General features: G+C 27.4%; 3 protein-coding genes and 1 long non-coding RNA gene across 6 annotated transcripts; all 4 read right to left on the bottom strand.

Moving 5' to 3' along the window:
• Nucleotides 1-2,541: 2,541 nt before the first annotated feature.
• LOC149884308 (BTB and MATH domain-containing protein 38-like) lies at nucleotides 2,542-4,167 on the bottom strand. Of its 2 annotated transcripts, none has more exons than XM_090098375.1 (3): nucleotides 3,884-4,166; nucleotides 3,344-3,662; nucleotides 2,542-2,932 (listed from the first exon to the last, which is right to left on the bottom strand). In XM_090098375.1, the coding sequence occupies exons 1-3, from the start codon at nucleotides 4,119-4,121 to the stop codon at nucleotides 2,764-2,766; spliced, it is 726 nt and encodes a 241-aa protein (XP_089954501.1). In that variant the 5' UTR covers nucleotides 4,122-4,166; the 3' UTR covers nucleotides 2,542-2,763. The 2 variants fall into 2 exon arrangements, with proteins under 2 accessions (XP_089954501.1, XP_089954502.1); XM_090098376.1 differs by having other exon boundaries at nucleotides 2,796-2,932; nucleotides 3,338-3,662; nucleotides 3,884-4,167.
• A 1,895-nt stretch (nucleotides 4,168-6,062) lies between these two features.
• Nucleotides 6,063-7,452, bottom strand: LOC149884307 (uncharacterized). Its single transcript, XR_016455266.1, has 2 exons — nucleotides 7,363-7,452; nucleotides 6,063-7,100 (listed from the first exon to the last, which is right to left on the bottom strand). It is a non-coding gene; the product is annotated as an uncharacterized LOC149884307 (long non-coding RNA).
• A 1,820-nt stretch (nucleotides 7,453-9,272) lies between these two features.
• Nucleotides 9,273-16,466, bottom strand: LOC145185721 (beta-1,4-galactosyltransferase 2-like). Its single transcript, XM_090098553.1, has 7 exons — nucleotides 15,994-16,466; nucleotides 15,662-15,792; nucleotides 12,227-12,343; nucleotides 10,907-11,094; nucleotides 10,501-10,623; nucleotides 10,102-10,206; nucleotides 9,273-9,931 (listed from the first exon to the last, which is right to left on the bottom strand). The coding sequence occupies exons 1-7, from the start codon at nucleotides 16,397-16,399 to the stop codon at nucleotides 9,790-9,792; spliced, it is 1,212 nt and encodes a 403-aa protein (XP_089954679.1). The 5' UTR covers nucleotides 16,400-16,466; the 3' UTR covers nucleotides 9,273-9,789.
• A 2,805-nt stretch (nucleotides 16,467-19,271) lies between these two features.
• On the bottom strand, nucleotides 19,272-21,433 carry LOC149884306 (uncharacterized). 2 transcript variants are annotated; one of them, XM_090099223.1, is made up of 4 exons: nucleotides 21,168-21,433; nucleotides 20,227-20,374; nucleotides 19,973-20,113; nucleotides 19,272-19,896 (listed from the first exon to the last, which is right to left on the bottom strand). In XM_090099223.1, exons 1-4 carry the CDS (start codon nucleotides 21,324-21,326, stop codon nucleotides 19,820-19,822), a joined length of 525 nt encoding a protein of 174 aa, XP_089955349.1. In that variant the 5' UTR covers nucleotides 21,327-21,433; the 3' UTR covers nucleotides 19,272-19,819. The 2 variants fall into 2 exon arrangements, with proteins under 2 accessions (XP_089955349.1, XP_089955348.1); XM_090099222.1 differs by having other exon boundaries at nucleotides 19,272-19,868; nucleotides 21,168-21,429.
• Between the last annotated feature and the right edge of the window lie 725 nt (nucleotides 21,434-22,158).

Genomic DNA, 22,158 nt, shown 5'->3' with positions numbered 1-22,158 from the left:
TCTAGTAAATTTCAAATATTTGATCAGACTGTACATCCATTAGTTATTTTGTTACCTAAAAAAAGATAAAAACCAATATTTATGTATATGGATTTCTTTAAACTTGCTTTTAAAAAACTTTTAGCAAACTTTATAAATTAAAAATATACGAAGTTTTATTCCAAATATTTTAAACCAGTTATTTGAAATACTTTAATAAAAAATGTTGAGAACACAATTTGTTCGTTAATTTGCCAGCAATTGAAAATCTGATCCAAAATTTTTGGAACCTGTTTTTTTAGGTTAAAACAATATACCTATCAAGTTAAAGCAAATTTGAAGATACATGGTTCATTTTTTCTAAAAAGTTTGACGATTTGACATGGAAAACAGTTGCTTTAATTAATATATTTAGTCAACTTAACTTTTTTGGAGAATTCAGAAGCAAATAAAATGGGTAAAACCCATTTTAGCTGACGAACAACTTTTCTAAAGAGAAAAATTATTAAAAATTATAAAGCACACAGACTATGTGGTTAAACAGTGTTTTATAGTTAATGTGAAAGGAGTACAGGGCCATACGGGGATTGAGGGGGAGACTGAGGACCTTTTTTAAAAAGATAGGCCCACTTAAGAAAAGAACAAAATTTATAAAATATACACACACATCACTAGGAAAAAGTTTCTGACGATAAAATTTTTGGGGTTCGAAAATTCAAAGTAAATTTTTATGTTCGTGGGTGGGAAAAGTCACTTTCAAATTTAAAAATGACATTTGCAATTTTATTTATTATTTATTTATTTTTTTAATTTTCCTACAAACTTAAATAACAATGGTAGCATTTTTCAAATGAACCTCCGTTTTCCTCTTCACAAAGATGAACTTACTCAATAGCACTCTTCCATAACTGCTTGCAAATTGATTATCATTTAATTTTCATGACAAATTTTGTCACTCAGCTTAAAAAGAGTTTTGGGTTTATGAAAACGGTTGCTACTGAGCCATTTTTGTGTGCGCATGCACTTGATATAATAAGTCTAAAAGTATACTCGTAGTCAGCAATAAACGTGTTTTTAATATTCCTATAAAAGGAAATTAGGACCAGGGGAACACAACGGCGAACGAAACTTTGTAAACAGAGTAAATAAATGCTCCATCTTGCTGTCACAATATTCAAGGTGAGTGTTCTAAAAATCAGAAAACAGATGATTTCTTAACAATTGGCGATATCTTGAGATTCGGAGTAAGTTCGGTCTACTGCAGAAAATTTTTCTTTATATTTCGATCATTTGTTGTGTTAAACTTTGATTACTTATTTGTTATATATATATATATATATATATATATATATATATATATAATTTAGATTCGAAGTTTGTTGAAGCGTTATTATAGTTAAGTAAAATAGACTTCATGCAATTTTTGTTGAAAGGGTTGGACTGCTGTAGTATTCTTTTATTGCTGTGAATATTTTTTCTTTTTATTGATTACAATCATTTAATAAACATTTTTTTCTCAGTAATAGCTTTCTTCAATCAAAATTTTCAATCGCTCCCATAGGAATAAAAATTGCATTTAAAAAAACGGCGTTTTAAATTTTTATAACTGTTTTGTGAAACTCTATAATTAAAGCAAATAAAGATAACAGTTGTAGCTGGCTAATAGAGACAACTGTTATAGTTGGATAATAATGACGGTTGTTATAGCTGACCAATAAACATAACTGGAGTATACAATATAAAAGAAATTTCAGAGAAAAAAAAGTGAAAAGAAAGCTTGTGAAAGGAGAATTTTCGCTTTTTACATTCGAAACCTATTCCTTTATAAAAAAAAAAAAACAAACAATAAACTTTGGGTAATCTCAGCAGCTGTTAATGCTCCTACTCTTGTATGGGTATTACCAGTCGATGAGGTATGCCCAATGCTGAATTATTTGACCATTTAGTAAACGCTGCAGCTTTTTCAATGCTCCCAATCAAAAATATTTTTTAAAGCTTCACCACAATTTTAAGTACTGATAAATTTATCACTGCTCTTTAGAGAGCAGTGTTTCTATATTTGTTTGAAAAGCTTGAGTCAAAAAAATGAAAACGACTTTAAAGAGTTTATCTAGTGACAAACTGTAGTGGCGAAAGCTAGGTTATGTGAAAAATAGCTAGAGATCAACTATTTTAAAATAGGTCATCAATCTAACCCTGATATCAAAGGAATATTATTTATTAGAATGTTTGGACACCTAAAACCTATTTAAAATGTCGGCTGGTAATCTACACATAATAAAATTCAATTAACTCATGCTTGCAATGCTCCTAATAATGTTGTGAAATTTGTAATGTCTTTTAACTTAAGTATAAAAAAATTGTTTTGCAATTATATGCATTTTATCATTAAATCTGCTAATACGAAGCGTTCTGTTTAAAAAACTCATCTGATTGCATTTTTTTTTAAACTAATGTAGATACGAATTTTAAATGAAAAATTTAGTCATTTCCAAAAATAAAATCATTTACAATAATAAAAAATTGATAATCTTTAAAATACCGTTTTGTATCAACTAAAAATAAAACATCAGAATGAAATGTCGGTAGAAAATGCTTTTAAAGGTAAACGAGTCAAACATTAAGAATTTAAAAAAAAAGTCGAAAAAAAAAAAGGAAAAAGACTGCGTAACAATTAAAAAGTTAATTCCAGAAAAGGTTAAGCTCAGAAAAAGTCGAAAACATTCTAAAAGTTTATATACATACAACTATAAAAATCTTCATATAAAGTTAGCTACTTTACTTTCAACGCCTTTTATAACCTACAATGCTTTTTTCTAGCCCCAGTTTCCAAGATTGATCCTTAATAAAACCTCTTAGCGCAGATGCACGACAAAAATGACAAATAAAATGGGGATTGTCGCAATGCTTTGGTTTGTGACCGCATTGTACGTGCGTAGCAATAGGTAGATATCTAGTACGTAAAAAACATTAAGTTTAATTTTTGTTTACATTTTAAAATTGAACTTAATTAAAATTCTATCAAATTTCGATTAAAAAATCAACCAATCATAATATAAAACCAAACGCGATCAAAGAGGTGGTAAAAACTTCTTCAATTCTTGGTTTTTAAGTTCAGTACTTTATGTTTTTTTAGATTATTTTAGCCTTATAATAACAACACCCAACAAAAAATATAAAAAGAGAAATAATCTTTTTAAAAACGAGCACGGGCTTTTGGAACAAGAGGTTAAACGGAAAATAGAATTTCAAACGCCTAATCCCATGTATTAAACGCCTAATCCCATGTATTAAACGCAAAAAGTAATTAAAAAAAAAGAACTCAAATCTAAAAAATTGAAATAAACAAGACTCTTACATTTACCTCATATCCGAGGCTTGTGCAATTTGGGCTGTTTTCTTGCAATATATCTGCAGCCTCTTTAACTGTTGCTCAGCAAGTGACAACTTATTACTTTCGCTCAGCTCGTTATACCTCGGATGGTCTTGCAAAGATGCCAGTGCCTTCTCTGAGAGCTGTAGAAGACACTTCTCTTTTAGTAAAGTAAGACCGTATTCTTGCGCGATAATAAACTGTTCCACAGTTGGTATTTTTTGTAAAAGATATTTCTCACATAAATCACGAATCTTCTTAATCTGGTATTCACGCGACAAATTCAATAAACTTTCAATATCAGTTTGTTCTGGAATAAAAAGTACAATGATCGTTTAGTAGATTTTTCTTTCTAAAATATTCAGTAGTTTATTCGTGTTTTTCATCAATTGATAATTGAACAAACAACAGATAATTGATGGGGGTTTTACTGTGGCTAGGCAATAATATCAAAATCATAAAAGAATAGATAATAATGTAATCACCTAATATAATAAAAAAAATAATAATAATAAATAATAATGTAATCACCTGTAATACGATGGCCAAACGGGTAAATATAGTTCAACAGAAGTTGAATATGTTCTTTCTTCTTATTAGGTAATGTTATCAATCGGCAATTTTTCTCAACAAAATGATCAGACTCCAACATGACATTAAATACGGGTGAGCATGACGATAAAATAAAACGATGAACGTGAAATTTGTCACCGTCAACTAAAAGCGTTAAATCAGCTTTTTTCGTGAAATCCCAACAGTGTTGATTCATTTAAAATCGCTCATTATTCCATGCTTCGAGAATAAATTAGAATAGAAAACAGTTTAACTAATATATCTATATATATCTATATATCTATATATCTATATCTATACATATATATATATATATATATATATATATATATATATATATATATATATATATATATATATATATATATATATATATATATATATATATATTGACACAAAAAGGTGAATGTGAACCATCCACCAATTACGACACCAAAATATTTTTTGATTACTATAATTTAGGTGCTTCATTAAAAATGTACATGCAACAAAAAAGAAATCTCAGAGGAAAACATTTTTCTTCAGGGAACAATTATTAAGAATAGTGGTTGTTTAACTATCTTAAACGTAATACAAATTAAGGCACCTAAATGCTCTTCCACAGACCTTGAGTAGTTAAGTTTTTTGGAGCTTTTTTTAAGGATATTTAGTTTTTATTTTGGTTTTTTTTAAGGTTTTTTTTAAGGTTATTCAGTTTTTTTAAAGAGCATAAAGAATACTTTTTAGAGTTTTTTCAGAAAAATTTATTTAGTTTACTTAATCTATTGAGAGCAAACATTAAACATCTTAAACACATTAAGTAATTTTTATTTTAGTCTTTTTAATTTATTGAGAGCAAACATTAAACATCTTAAACACATTAAGTAATTTTTATTTTAGTTTTTTTAATTTATTGAGAGCAAACATTAAACATCTTAAACACATTAAGTAATTTTTATTTTAGTTTTTTTAATTTATTGAGAGCAAACATTAAACATCTTAAACACATTAAGTAATTTTTATTTTAGTTAAATAAACCATCATAAAGAAAGTCTTTTTTTTCATTATAAATTTTTAAATTTATTAATTTTTTTAAAAATTTATTTTGTTAAACTTTTTTTAAAAACGCTATGGTGTGAACATTCAAAAGGCCATAATAGCACTTTTTTTAAGGTGTCAGCGGGTAAATCACCAATCAGAGGACAGGCTGTTTATGATGCAAGCTTCTCACTTTAAAATGTTGTTCCAAAAATTGATTCTCAGATTTAACAATATTATTAACATTTTTCTTCTTTTTTTCTTTTTAATGTTTTCCCGTACAAAATCCGAAAATCTAAGATTTAGAAATTTCCTTTTGGTGCCTTATGAGCTTCTTATCGATCATGAGCTATTCTCTTTTTATCGATTCTTTCATAGCAACAAATAAACATTTTCTGTGCGAACGTTACTTAACGGTTTTATTCATTATTAGCAAATTAAATATTTAACTGGAAAAACTATTTTTCTATAAAGTATTTAGTTTGCTATCTATATATAAATATATCGTACTTCCAGTCCAGTAAGGACATAAGTGCAAAAAACAGAGAATTTCAATGACGTCATATCTAACTTAAAACGTGTTAATGTTTCTGTCCTATTTCTGATGCGATAAAAATTTTAATATTGCGCACCAAGGTTTGATTGGGTCAGTTGGGTCAAATGGTCGATTGGGTTCAATTAAGTCAGTTGGGTCAAGTGCAAAATGTTAAAATCACGGAAAACAGGGAAACAACATTTTAAAGCTAGAATAAAATTACTCGCAATCTTAATTCTTTACATAATATAATTAAATAAAGTAAAATATATCTTGCTGCACGCTTATGCGGATTAAGGGGTTAGCAAAATTATTGAAAAATACTATAAACCGAGTTTTGCTAAATATGACAGTGATATGTAAAAATTTTGCATCAGAAACCTAACATGTCTAAAGTTAAAGAAGCGACGTTACTGAAATTCTCAGTTTTTTGCACTTATGTCCCTGTTGATACAGAGTACATAATTTTGAAAAAGAAGTATTTTTGAAAAATATTTTTACTTTGACTATAGTGTCTGATAAGGAAGTATGGAAGTGTCTAAAGAAATTTCTCATTTTTAAGATTTCTCTCAAAATGCGTGATGAAAAAAGGCTGCCAGAGTTTAATAATATATATTGTTTACAATTTATTACAATTAAAAAAACTCGACTGATGTTTTGTATATTTTTATATAAATATTATGTACTAACGGTTCTCAAACTTCGGTAGACGAAACTCACGCTAAAAAAAGAAAGAAAAGAAAACCAAAGAAAATGCAAAGCAACAAAATGCCACATTCTTTTTAAGACTTTTTTTTTTTACCGTGGTTTTCATTAATCCCTAGACATCGGCGATCAAACTCAAAAAATTTTAGGAGCATGGCGATCCACTAGGTAAAAAAAAAACAACAACGAGGTTTCCTGATTATTATTTCCTTCCAAAGAAAAGTTTTTCAAGTTATCCTCAAAAAAATTCGTTATCGATAAATATTTGTAGAAAAGAATCTTCCATTGCGTTGAGGAAACTACAAACAAAAGCTCATTTTTCAAATTTTTATGAAATTAAGACCTTTTTTTTTTAATCCAGAATAATTAAAGCATCAGATTCAGTTAATTTTAGAATCATACGTCTAAGTTCGAGATCATTCCGTCGTAAACATAAAAGTTTTCAAAGTAATTTGTTTGAATTAGGAGCTAGCCATCGTCGTCTTTTTTAAAAGTTAATATTTTCCATCATTTGTCATTCTTTTCTTAAATTGAAACTTCCCCTCAAATCATATAAATTTCTCTTAACTGATTGAAAGTCATCAGTGTTTGAACCGATTTTCTCATTACTCGGGAGTCGATCGGATCCGTAGCGCAAATTGCTCCTCTGCGTTCAAGCCTCCTATTTAAATTTGAGAGAAAGATTTCTTTAACTTCGTCTCCTTGAAAACTTTTGTAGTGATCTTTTTCATCATCGTCAAGCATTAGTAAATACTTTCGTCGGCAAAGTGATCTCAGTCGGGAACTCTTCTTTTTGTTCACTTCGCGCATAATTTTCAATGAAGCCGTTTCTAAGATTAAGCTCAGCTCGTTTTTTACAATCATCTTTTGGTTCGTCAACTTATTTAGTATCGTACAAGTGGTCAAAATACCTTTGTCCTAAAAAAAAGTTTTTTTGCATAAAAATTCAAGTTTGATTACAAAAATTGTTACAGGATTTCGCGATAAGAAATTTTTAATTGCGCGTATTAAAACTGACGTCTCCTTAACTACTTCCTTTAAAAAATTTTTTTCCTTCTACTTAAATGTAAGAAAAGAAAAAGTTATTAATCATAAAAACTGTTTTAAGTTATCGAAAAAATAAGAGAAAAAAAAGCAATCTTAAGCGAAGTAACCGGAGTTAAAAACATATTTCTTTTACCATGAGGTAATATTATAAACTAATTCAATATTTATTTTATTGCCTTCTGTCAAGAACATAAACAAAGTTGTTTGGAATACACGACCTAATTTATTTATTCAAAACATGTTTTATTGAAATCATAGTGGAAATAAACCAATAGAACTTTTTTTTACATTTTTTAAAAAACAGATTTTTGGTAAATTAATAAGTTTTTGTTTTTTCAATTCAAGAGGAGGTTCCATTAAGTCCGTTTAACATGTTTTTTTTTCTATAGCTCTTTAAAAATTACTTATTTTCCTTATTTCTGCGACGCAATAATTTCTTTGAAAGCGACGACTTTTAGTCATAATTTAAACTATAAATTCTTTTAGCGTTACTCTAACGGTGCCGGAAAGAAAATGTGAAAAAAGTATCATTTTAAATGACATGCTACTTATGCAGTTGTAAGTTTTGCGTATCATTACAATACAGGCTCTTCTTATCTAATAGATACCATTGGCATTATACCTTGGGCTGACGTAATTTTACGGAACTTACGAAAAAAAAAAGAATGTTTTTATGAAGAAGAAAATTATATTTAAGATAAATTCAGGTATTGGACTTTCTAATGTTGCAATAGACACACCCACTCATTTTGGTGTGATTGACAGCATCTTTAAAAATTTGCAAACGCAGAGCAAGTATTTTTACCACCTCATTGGTAAAGAAAAACTTTTTAAGGAAAAATCTACGGTCAAAATTGATTAAATAGTTTAGCCTGAATGAAGATCCACTTTAAAGTGACAACTCCAGAAGAAAAAGTTTAATTCCGCTTTCCTCTTCTTCCAAACTCTTGCCCCCACCACCCTCTTGCCCCTTCATCCTCTCTCAGATAAAAATTCCGGATACGCCACTGCATATGCCGACGGAAGGATTAAAACAGCTCTGCAACAGTCACTGCATCGAGTAATTGTGAGATAATACATTTCAACACAACACAAAAATAATTTTGACGCAACCTGGTTATATTTCGAAAACCTTGCGTCGGATAAAAACAATCATGATCAAAACAATCTAGAAAGATATGACGATGTCCTAAACGGATAAAACTAGTGACGTACGTAGTTACAACGACGTGCCTTATTTCACGATGAGCTCATTTACGAAACTTAGAAAAATTGAAAAGAAAGCAAGTTTCTCTGCCGTATTTCTTAAAAATTTTTTTTTTCTTATGTAAAGAGCAACAGTCTGAATTACCAGTAGCATGAAGGTTATAACATAACGAAATAAATTATATTTTGATCAGTAAAAAAATGTTCAGAGTATTAAAGTCAAGACTTTTGGTTGATTAATCTCTTAACCAATCCTATCTAAGCCATAAATCAAAATCGTTTTTTTGTTTGTTTAGGAATATGAATTTATGTAGTTCATGTTTTACAACTTGTTCCGTAAAATACATATTAATCCTGGACGTATTGATAATCAGGTCGTAACTGAGTAGAATCAAAAACATTTTAAAAAATGGTGACACTTGAAAACATCTTAAAAGAAATACCGCTTTAGTATTAATTTTTTACAGTTCGAAAATCAAGAGAAACGCTGCATTATAATTTCATGTCTTTGGCATAATATTAATTTCGTTCTCAGACAGCTGATTTTAAAAATCCGGTTCTATTTTATAATCAATCCGAAATCTCTATATGATAAGCAGTAATTTACACATCAGTGACTTTTCATACATCCTCTAAATAGTTGATTTTTCATGCAGTTAATAGTTCCCAGATTGAAAAAGAAGAACCACAATACTTAAAGTTTGGAACAGATTGCAATAAATCAAAATGTTATAGATTTTGTAATAGAAAATGTAATAGAATTGATTAAGATAAGACAGTGATAGACCTAACTTATTTAGGAAGTCTTCAATACAAATAGAAATAAATACCGGAATAAAAAAAGATAATACATTGAAGAATTGCTTGAGAACATTTACAGAATTCATTCTGAAATTTACACAGATTTCATTATACACGTAGAAAATATCAACAGAGTTTTCTACAAACACAAAATATTTTATCGATTGCACACGCGTTAAAACTTCATCGATCGCACACGCATTCAAATGTTACCACTCGCTCACATAAAAAATTCGAATTTATCAATCGCAAATAAAAATATTATCATTAGCCACAAGTAAAAAAAACTTTTGGCAAGTGCTCAACATTTAAACATGTAAAAACGTTTAAGTAAATAAATTATTATTTAAAAAAATTCAAAACGTTCATATTCAAGTTATAAACTTCGCTCGTGGATGTTAACAATCTAAATACAGCAGTGTTTCAATAACACGCTCACAGATATCGAGCACAAGGGTTATCGAGTAAACGCTAATAACTTCAAACCCTAGCAGCGAATTCTTAAGAAACATCTCGCGAATTCAATCCCTTTTTAACAATTTGAGTGAACGCATTACATATTATACATCGATTTAGACATTATTATTCTTACAAAAGTGACTAAAGGCTGTTGATCAACCTCTTTTAGAATGTACTTTAACGTATTTAAACCATCGACTGTCATACGCTGATCAGAGTTCTTTAGCAAGTTCATCCTGAGAGAGAAAAAGAAAAAGTTTTGGACACAATTCTTACGAACTTAAAGATGATGGTTTAACATATTATTGGCTCTCTAAATGAGCATACTAAACTTGATTGGTAATTATTATACAACAATTAATTTATAGGTTGCTTAAGCTACGAGGTTCAAAGTTTAATTAATTACCTGTTAGGGTCTGCTTCAGAACTTTGAAAATGGTTGATTTTTACCATTGTGTAACGGCCCGTCAATAAAGAAGGTCTCGTCAACTTGTACCCGGTAGCAACAATTCTATGAAAAAAGTTCAGTTGATCCGTGTTCACACTAAGTTTTAGAAGTTTCGAAGAAGATCCGTGTTCACACTAAGTTCATGTTTAACAAAAATAACAGCCAAATCTTTTCTTAATTACCAATTCAAGTTTTTTATTCTTAATTCAACATACTCTGTTCATAACTTCTTAAAAACTTTTATTACATATTTGACTATTATTACATATATTTATATATAACATATATTTTGTCTTCAACTTTCAGAAAATCCCAGCAACTATTTCATGTTCCAAAATGAATGTTTAATAGACTAACCTACTGTAAAGATCATCATCTTCTCCTCCCCAGCCCCAGAACAGATTTGACATCCCGTTAATGCTTATAAAGTGTTCCTTTTTAAATGCAGCCACACCACCAAATATAGTTGCGTATGGAAGTCTATAAGACAATTCATGAGTTACTTTACAACTCACTTGAGTTAAAACTAAACAAAGTAATTAACCATATAATTTACCAAAAGATACCAGAAATTCAAAAGTATTTTCTCTCTGAGCAATGTTTTGTTAAATACCTTTTATTAGTTGTATAAAATCTTTAAATGCATTTGTAGAAATTAATATAAAATCTTTATTAAAAGTAAGAATATAAATAGATTATATTTATAAATTTGTGCATTCAGGTTTTTACGTTAAACTTTTAACACACATAGTAAAGAACTTACTTGTATTGAAATTTATCAACGGCAACTGACATATGTCGTGGTGATGTAGGGCAACCATAATAATTCCGATCATCTTCAGGAAGTAAATCAACATCAGTGAAAATGAAGCAATCGAAATCACCTAACTTTAAAGCTTCTGTGTAACCGACATTGAAAAGTCCTGCTCTGTTAAAAGGATCTTTTTCAAGCTGCATGAAAAATAAAAATTTGATACATTTTAAAAAATAAAAATTTGATACATTTTAAAAAAAAACTTTTAAACATTTTTTTTTTATAGAACTTTTTTTTTATAAAATCGAAAAACAATTTGGGGACTTTTAATTTTTTTTTTTTGGATGCTCAATTTTTATTGATTACTTTTTTTTTTGAGCTTTATGCTTTTTCTTTAAGGTCATCATTTGATCCATTACAAAACCTTTTTATCACATTTAAACAAAAAGCAACATTTTTTTTTATTCAAGAATATCGATAGAAATAGTAACCAAAATAGGTTTTGTGTCCATTTTTTATAAATAAACTGAGATGGAAGCTAATTGATAAAATGAGCTTTTACTAATGAAGAAAAACATAACAAAGTTGTGCTGCTGCTGCTGCTGCTCAATATACACATAAATGTATATGTAATATTAGACACACACACAGAATTAATATGCTATTTAAAATATATTACTGGCAATACCTTCTTTAATTTAAAAAAATCTAGAGTAATTCAAATAAGTGTAAAGTGTCCACATCACTTAAAATACAATTTACATTTGATTGAGAACTAAGATTTTTAAATTTACACAGCTAATATGCAGATTTTCAAACTTACACAACTAGTATATAAAATATATCACAAATTATTACAGATAATACTAAAATATATTACTAATTATTTTAGTATTAACTGTAACTAATTATTTTAGTAATTTTGATCTGTTGCAGAAGTATATTCATGACTAAACACTTAAAGATACTTTTAATTTATCATCACTTTTTGTTTCTAAAACAAACATGCGGCAGATTTCGGAACTGCATCTTTTGCATAAAGTTCAAAATTCTGTATATACCATCATATAAAGTGATACATTAAGCTGTTTTTAAATGGTTTAGAAAGTGTACTCAACTTATAACAAGTGTCAAGAGGTTTTAATCAAAACTAAAAGAGAATGGTTATTTATGGTGGACTTGTTCAACAAATTGACACCAGAATTAGAAAATCTTTAGTTTATGAATTATTTGACTGAAAAAATTTACAATAAATTTATGTTTAAAAGATATATAAAAAGTAAATAAAAGTAATTTATTCTATTTATGTAAGTGAAAAGTGTACAATACCTGCTCCACAACAATAATTCTGTAATATAACTCCTGCCTCATAAGTACAGGATGCATATGCCGCAAAAAAACCATTAATTGATCATTACGGTTCCTGTATGGAATAACTACCGCTACCTAAATATATAACATATAACATTTGCATTCCAATTAATGATTATTTTAACTTCTATAATTATTAATAGGAGTGCCAATGTTAAATTTTTTAAATATGTTACTAAATTTATATCCGTAATGAAACAAAAATTATTAACATTTATATTTGTAACTGATTATTTTTAAAATAATAATTAACTTACTATTATTGATGAATACAAATTATGTTATTTTATATAAAAATGTAAAAATGTAAAAAGTTGTAATCTTCAAGTAAACATCCAAAATCTTCAACAAACAACAACAAAAAAAAACATTAAACTTAAATTCTTTAAACATTTGATAAAAAATGAATCCATTAAAACTTAACATTTAAAACTAATAATTAAATGAATCCGTTAAGACTAAATATTAAAAACTAATAGTTAAATGAATCTGTTAATGTTTCTCTGTGAACCAGAGAGACTGCCAGGTTTTATGTCGTGTCACTCAATCAAAACCTTTATTTTTAGTTTAGTATTAGTTTATATTGATCATTAAAAATATTTTCGAATTCAAAGTTGTGTGTTAACATGTCAAAAATGATAATTAAAAACCTTGAATAAACACTTTAAAAAATTACTAAAATATTAGTAAAAAAAGTCATCCTAATTACAAAATTGTGGGTAATGAAAAGCGTAAGTCTTATGCTAGAGTCCAAAAAAAAACAAGTGTCTTCTATTAAATGATACAAATAACTTTTACAAATACTTATTTAAGAATTAGATATTGTAAAATCAATTTTTAAAAAACGCTAAAAAAAAATTTTACAATAATTTTTTCTAAAGATTGCATCTTTACTTTTATTTTTCTCAAAATTATATACTTTTTATAAAATCATGTCATTTGAAACAAGACACCCGCTTTATTTCTTGGATTTAATTCACTTTGAGTTAAATGAAAACGGCTATTGCTAGCCCAACGATTGCTGTCTTTGAACAAAATGCCTTTTTCTGCTGCTGGGAATTTTTTGGAGCAAGTAAGCCTATTAATCTCTATAGATTTTGATGTTTTTTTTAAAACTTTGTATTTAAAAAACTATACCACTACTTATATCAAATCATTCATTGTAATGAAGGATTTATCTTTATATAATTATGTATTGAAATGTCACTTTTGAAGATTGAGTGGAAAATGCTGACAAGGAATTCAACTTCAATGCCCCAAAGTAGTGAAACAGAACCAATCATATCTTCTTCACCAGATAACTCAAATCTCTGTGGAAAATATTTCTCAATGTTAGTACCTGGACACACCCACGACTGTTCTTCTTCAGTTGCTGTAACAAACTTGATCTCTCTTGCCACAAGTTTGGGAAGCATTCAGGGTGAACAAGTTGCTTCAGGTTTATTAAAAGATAAGATGAAAGCTGACTGCATTCCAAAAGGAGCAACTTTTCCTTTATCAACTGGTAGAAACCTATTAGTTGTAACTGTGGGATGTCCTCCCAACAAGGTGAATCGAAGATCATTAAAACAAGTATCCTTACAGGTTGTAAAAGAACTTTAAGTAATATTGGAACTTTCAGTTAATGAAACCAAACAGTTATTATCTTCTTTTCAGAAAGGATTAGGGAATAAGAAGGCTGTAAAACCTAATATTTTTGGCAAATTGAATGATCTTAAATAATTAATATCACATTTTTATCATGTAGAAAAGGTAGTTTGTAAGTGTTAATCACAAAAGTGCACTTTTAGAATGTTTTAACATTTTATATGGATATATTTTATATGTAAAGAGAAAGAGATCCTACGCCATGATTAAAGTGCACTGGTAGAATTTGTGATGGCTACACATACAAATATTATAAGCTATGTAATTATTTTTGTAAAATAGTGCAGCTAATATTAAATTGATTAGTATATAAATTAAAAATTATTTTTCTATTTTTTGTGTAATCTACATTTAAATTTTAGAGAGTTTAATATTTTGATGTGTCATTTTTAGCCCTTTGCTGAATACCATAACTGTTTTTTATCCAAGTTTGCTGAACAAAGTGTGGAGAAGCTATTCATTCTAAATTTAAACCTACATGGAGTAGATTTAAATCTAAAGAAGAGCATTCTCGACATGGAGAGCAACTGCTATCCTCTGTAGTTGATTTTAATGGAAGAAGAATTTATTATTAACTTTGATATTAAAAGAATTAAAAAGAAGTCAAAAGATAGAATTAAAAAGAAGTCAAAAAGAATTAAAAAGAAGTCAAAAATTCCAGGACAGCGACTATAATCCTATCAAAACAGCTATTTTCATAGCCACCAAATTTTTTAAAAACATTACAAATGGCCTGTTTTGTAATATCTCAAGAGCTCTAATTCACAGGAACAACTTTCATTTTAGGTATGTATGTTATTGTAGTCTGCCACAAAATTATACAAAAAGTAAGGGGAGCGGGAAAAAAAAATCATTTTGCTCCTATTAAATGTTTGAAAAGCTTTTTCAAATCCAACTGAAAAGGTTTCTAATAGATATACCTAAAATAGAATCTTAAAATAGTTTAGAAATCAACAAATGATTTTAATGGAAGAAGTGTTTAATTTGGTTATGATAAATATATATGATAAATATAGGTAAAAACTTAAAAATTGATTTTTTTCAAAACATAGCAGGGAAAACATTTAAAAATATTAATTAACCATATACAGTAATACTAAACTAATAATAAAGGTTTGGATCGAGTGAAAAAACATAAAACCTGATGGTTTCTCTGGTTTACAGTGGTTTTAAAGACACATGATACAAGTAGAAGTGAAATGACTTTAGACAAGTTAAATTGTATAAAAAGAAATCCTTGTAAAACACAAACAACAGGAGTTAGGAACACTGAAAGCAACCAAAACAAGCTTAATCAAAAATTTTCAAATTTAAAGCCTACAAACCTTAACTTATTTTTTAAATTAGCTTTTAACTTAATGATTAGTCCTATACATCTCACTCTATTCTAGCAGAGCTAGGTATAGTCAACTATATCAGAGGTAACTATGACTTATGATTTTAAACTCTCTTTTTTTTTTTTTATCAAAAAATTGGAATTCCAAAGTCTGATAGCACTTTATGCAACTGAAGAAGTCTGTAGATATCCACAGATTCTTCTATTTTTTAAAAGTTAGAATTGTTTTATTTTCAATTTTTATCTAATTGAGTCAGAAACTCTGAAACTTTTTACAGAGTATTACTGTTCAATAACTAAAAGTACTTTCAGATTCCTACTTCCAAGCATTTCAAATTGAATTGTAATTATCAGTTTACTAACTCTACACTTGTAATATATTTAAGCCTATAAACATTAACTATATTTACCCTTACTCTTGGTGTACATGTCTTTGGTTTCCACCAACCACCTTTCTCAACCATTCCTCCAGATTCAACACTGAACAATTTTTCTAAATCTTTTATATTTGGTACAGATTGATCCACATACATTGCTCCAACTGTTTCCAAAAGAAATCATTGAAAGAAATATCAAATTGTTTAAAATAAAAAATTAAATTTTTAAACTTGTAGGACAAACACTAAAATTTAGTAAACAGATATACCAACCAAATATAATACCACTAAAAACGAATATACCAAGAAAATATATCACTTAGACCATAAATACCAAGCATATATACTGCTAAAGACAAATATACCGAGTGATGATCCTCTTAAGGAGCAGTAAACTAAATCATCATTGTTTACATTTGATACATTTATAATTTCATTGTTACTTTCAATCTTGCTATTTACTTTCAAAGTTATTTCAGGTTGGCTATTGGTATTTTCAGTTACTAATTTTATTTCTTTTTCTTTTTCTTTTTCAATTTTAATATGAACTATTTCAGATTTATCCATATGATTCCTAAATGATCCTTTATTTTCAACAGGAGTAATTTCTTCAAGGATTCTATCACTATCATACTTTTTCATTTGCTGCCATGGAATATTTACTGAGTTCAATAATTTAAAGTAATTTTTACTGAACATCTGCATTACCAGAAAGAAGATGAAAATGCAAGCCAAAAAAAACACAGTATATCTAAACCTTGAAATAAGCATTCTTCATTAATGTATTATGATCCAGTATTTGATTATTAAACTTAAATTCTAAAAACGAAGCATTATGAAATCACATTGTTTTCTGACCATATATATATATATATATATATATATATATATATATATATATATATATATATATATATATATATATATATATATATATATATATCGTTTGATTTAGTGTTGTATTAAAGTAATACAAAACTCTTGTTCAATCTAATATATATATATATATTAGTATATATATATATATATATATATATATATATATATATATATATATATATATATATAAATCATATATATATACATATAGATACATACATACATACATACATACATACATACATACATACATACATACATATATATATGTATATATATATATATATATATATATATATATATATATATATATATATATATATATATATATATATGTATGCATATATATATATATATATATATATATATATATATATATATATATATATATATATATATATATATATATATATATATATATAGACACAAACACACACACACACATTATTGCATAAATTTATAATTTGTCAGGCTGTAAGGTTTGGTTTTAGATTGAGGTAGATATTGCATACCTATATTAGACATAAGATTAATTCACTGGTCAGACAGCAAACTTAAATCCATTATAAATATGAAGTTCTTTTTAAAAACTTGAAAAAGTAGGAAATCTTTTTTAATAGGGTTATTGAAGCAAATAAAAAAAAACTCTGAATTTTTAATTTTGCCGTATTCAGAGGTTCGAGCGTTATTGGCATTGTTAAAACACGAATACTTGTTAATTAAAAACTGCAAGGAACGGGGGTCTCCATCTCATGTAAACAAAGAATGCCCTTCGTCCTAAGGCCTTACGGAAAGTTGAAGCAATTATTTTCTAATGAAGATACATTACTTGAGAGTCCTTTCTGATTAAATTGAGCTAGCTTTAGGATTTTATCTCTAAGGCCATGAGGTTGTCTTCTAAAAGCCATGACAGCATGGATTGCCTAATCCATGCACCTGAACGCCTCGTTCTCGTGGGCGCTGGCTTTGGTTATATGTAGAAACTTCTAATTTAATTGTTCAAAATGGTTCCAACTTCGCTTCTTCAATAAAATGACCGAAGATAGCTGATTCAAAGTTAGCACGTACGTCATTCCAATTGTACATGTATTAGTTGAGTCATTCACAATAACTTGTTATTGTTAATGGATGTGCATAAATGTATGGTTGGATTTACTTTAAAATCACCGTCAAAAATGTAATTTCAATGTAACATACATAACATACATATGTAATAAATATATACATGGTCAATGCAAGAAGAAGACCAACTTTGTCTCACTGCAATTCGCTAAAAGATTTATAAATGATTTTATAATTTTGTAATTGGAAAATGGAATCGTTTTTATCAAAACACCATTTGTCAGTGAAAGAAATGGTTTTATAGTTTTGTTGTATGCTTCTAATATTTAGAACCAATTGGCGTCAATCCCATCAGTGGTTATCAGAGATGTCTGAATTTAGAAAAAAAAGATGCCTTAAAAAAATTAATTACGTTATTGTAATAAAAGTTTATATCTAAATCAGTGGCATATTGAAGTTTTGTTGATTGGGTAGGTGCCGCTAAATTTTGTGGGTGGGACGCCGCTGAATTTTGAGAAGCTAAAAAGCTATTTCATTACTTTTTCTTTTATTATTTTTCTTTTCTTTTATTAATTTTATTTTTATACAAATAAAGTCTAACTAATCTAACTCAATAAGGCAACCAAACCAGTTGGGAACTGCTTTTTTCTTAAATTTGTTTTTATTCTTGTAATTTATTAACTATACCTGCTAGCATATATATATATATATATATATATATATATATATATATATATATATATATATATATATATATATATATATATATATATATAATTTATTAATTATCATTAATTCATTAACTATACCTGTTAGCATATATAATAATAATAATAATAATAATAATAATAATAATAATAATAATAATAATAATATTAGTAATAATAATAATAATAACAATAATAATAATAGTAATAATAATAATAATAGTAATAATAATAATGATAATAATAATAATAACAATAATGATAATAATAATAATAATAATGATAATAATAATAACAATAATGATAATAATAATAATAATAATAATAATAATAATAATGATAATAACAATAATAACAATAATTAGTTAAATATAGTATTAATGTATGATACATTTTTATATCATTTTTAATATTGTAATTTATTAACTATATATATAATATATAAAGTAATTACATCTAATAAAAATATATTTACAGCTAGCGCTAAAAATTTGCGGACATCTGAAGTAATTTTATGTACTTATAACGCGCCAATATATTTCTCGTTTCTTTCAATATTAGCATGTATTTTAAGGTTATCAACCTAAAGTAAGTCAATTTACAGTACCGAGCACGATGCAGATCTCGATTCGAGATCTACATCATGTTTAAGAACTGAAATTGTTTTCTTAACTTGTTTTAATCATCGCAATGGACAGTTACTTCAGTTTTCCACTATTCGAAAGTTAATCAGGCGATAGTTACGCTCTTTGATGATACCGATTATCTAAATTTTAACCTGATACCGGTATTCAACGTTTAATTTGCCAACTGTCAATAAAAGTAACTTGTTTTAGCTATTTGTTTTTAGTCCACTTTGTTTTTGGCCTTAAATAAACCAAAACCTTGTTTCATTGCTATAGCTAAAAATATTGTAATCTGAAAAACTTTAACGAATCTTGTTACTACATTTTTTAACAACAATATGATTCCCACAAAACAACAACAGCAAGCAATAAAGGAATCATGGATGCTAATAAGTAAATGATCAATATTTTTACAATTGTTGAAACGTTATAAGTATATAAATAGTGTTGTATGAATAAATACTTACAAATTTACAAAAACTCTACAAAAAAAAAAAAAAAGAAAAGAAAAGAAAAGAAATATAAACAATTATCACATCCACTTTTGTGTAGATGATCACATCGCGAATCCAATAAAAAATAAAGTTTTCTATTTTTGATTCATCTAGCTAATTTCTTAAGTGCTTGATAAAAAATAAATAAAACAAAAACTTTCAAAACTTGAAAATTTTTCAGACAACAGCTTTTAAAAAATTGCTATTTATAAATAAATATAAAATTGTCTTTGAAGATGGCTGCAATCTATCAACTTTTCTATTTTAATGCAAACTATTTGTAACATCATCCCTCTCTTACGATCTAAGTAGCGAAGATGCAAATGAAATCACTTATCAGCATACAGTAAAATAATAGTGATTATGTACATTACAATAGCTGACCAACCAGCGCCATAAGACCATGAAAATGCAAATTTATGCCTAATAAATGTATCCGTGTATACTGATAATGCGATAAGAATTAATAACGCTAGAACAAAAAAAGAAATAATTTAAAACTAAAATAAAATTTGGAACCAAAATAAGTAAAAATATTAAATTTCTTTACAGAAAAGAAATCATCACATGGTATACCTGATAAGAAAAAGCAAATAGCAATTCTTCCGACAGGAAAATAATATTTCCTCGTCACACAGTAAATTGTTTCAAAAGCAAAAGCAATCAATGTTAGCAAGAGTGCAATGATGTAAAAAATGACTAAAACATTTCGTCTAACTAAAAAGAAATTGAAAAAAATATTTCTGTTACTGGTCCACACTGAAATTTAACACTACAGTTGCTAAAAACATTCAAAAGGAATTCATTATGAGATAACAAATAAAACTCACTCTTCCAGTAATTTACATTGGAAGGAACTACATAGTTCTCACAGTTCTCCTCCATCTCAAGTTCATCATCCCTTAAGTGATTATATATCACAGTGTTGCATTGTTCCCATAATCCAACTCTTGTGTATACAACAGAATGATTGGAAGGCTAAATAACAACACAAACTACATATCTGAAAAACTAAAATATTAATAATGTAATCACAAAGAAGTAGATAAAAATAAAAAAAAAAAAAAAACTATCACCAAACAAGAGACAATTTTAGGAAGCTGATCTGCATAGAAAAAGAGAAGAAAAATAAATAAAAAAACAGAGCAAATTTTTGTCTTTTGTAAAATTTATTATCAAATTAAAAAGAAAAAATACAACAACTTGCATTCAGAACTAAAACAGACTGAAAGCCATTTCAAATTTACAAATTTTCATATTTATGAGCTTTGTTAGAAATATGGTTGCTTAAATCTGTAAATCCATTTATCCTCTTGCTTACTTATGACAATTTATGTAACCAATATTATAAAGATTTAGCATCATTTGACATTCCTATATCAAAAAATATATGAAGGTCTTACAAACATTAAAATTTATTTTTGTTGTGAATAATTTCTAAATTAAAAAAATAGCTTTTTTTATCTTCACAAATCTTTCTCTTTTTGATTTTATACTTTTTATGCTTATAAACATTTTTTAATTGCCATTTAGACTATAATATCTAAAGAAATTAACCAACATAAGAAAAATAGCTAGTTATTCTAAACACCATTCATTGCTGCATCTCAAAACTAAACATTAGTCGACTAGCAACTGAGTTAACCACATACTATGTGCACAAGACTTTACTAAATTATATGCAGAATAAGCGTACTTACTGATCATGACACTTGGTATATAGCTATCTAGCAATCAAAATAATATCTGGAATAGATACATAAAACACTACCTTTGCCCCATAGATGCGTTTAACTTCTAAAATCTTTAGAGCACTATTCTTTTTCAGTTCAACCTCGTACTCATACCAGTAATTAGTGACGAGAGAGAGAATTATTATTACCATACAAAATAGAGAACAGGAGATGGTCGCTACAGTTTTAATAGACATTCTAAATTGAGTGAAAATAGCGTTTTCATTGTAAGTTCAGTAAAAACTTTTAATCGATTGAAAGAACACTCCTTCTCATTGAATATCGCTGTGATATAAATAAAAGATTTAAGCATGAATTACCTAAAATGTCACTTTCAATATGCTAATTCATCTATAGTATTATCCTTACATTTATTATAATAATGTTTATTTGGGCAAAATCAGGTTATTCCAATCTTTTTTTTTTTTTTTTTTTTTTATGTATATTAACTTCTTTTTATTAATTATTACTTTTTACGAAGAACCTGATATTGCCGAATAAAAAGAACCGTGGTCAAAAGGAGAACAGAGTTAATTTATTCAATTTGCTCTTTTGGAACACCCATAGGGCTTATGTACAGTATGGTAAACATCTCGCCAGTTTTCAGAGGAATATTTAGAATTTAGTTCATACCCGGTCCACGATAAACGGTTACCCCGATAATTTTGGCATTTCTTGAAACGGTCCAGGAAAAATATGACAAAAATGTGAAATGTGAAATGTCACTCAGTAACAAATTTGTTTGCTGAAGAAGTCAGCAGAAGAAATTAGCAGAAGAATGAGTAAAGATGTTGAAATGCAACCTGTTGAAAAGATCTAAAACAAAAAAATTCTCAGTGAAATGATGAACCAGCTTTTAGAGACAGTGTGACCATATTTAGAGACAGTGAGACCGTATCGATAAAATTCTCTATGCCAATATATCTTAAGTAAGTCATAAGATATATTGGTATATGGAATTTTACCGAAGAAATGTTATTATATAAATTATTAGAAAACATTTATCTCCGAAGATATAATAAGCTAAAA

The sequence above is a fragment of the Hydra viridissima genome, unplaced genomic scaffold (genome assembly GCF_058129835.1).
Source record: "Hydra viridissima isolate aposymbiotic clone 2 unplaced genomic scaffold, HvirCarnegie_v1 scaffold_9, whole genome shotgun sequence".
NCBI classification, from domain to species: Eukaryota; Metazoa; Cnidaria; class Hydrozoa; order Anthoathecata; family Hydridae; genus Hydra; species Hydra viridissima.
Note: the sequence above shows the minus strand (reverse complement) of the source record. Positions and strands in the feature narration are given on the sequence as shown.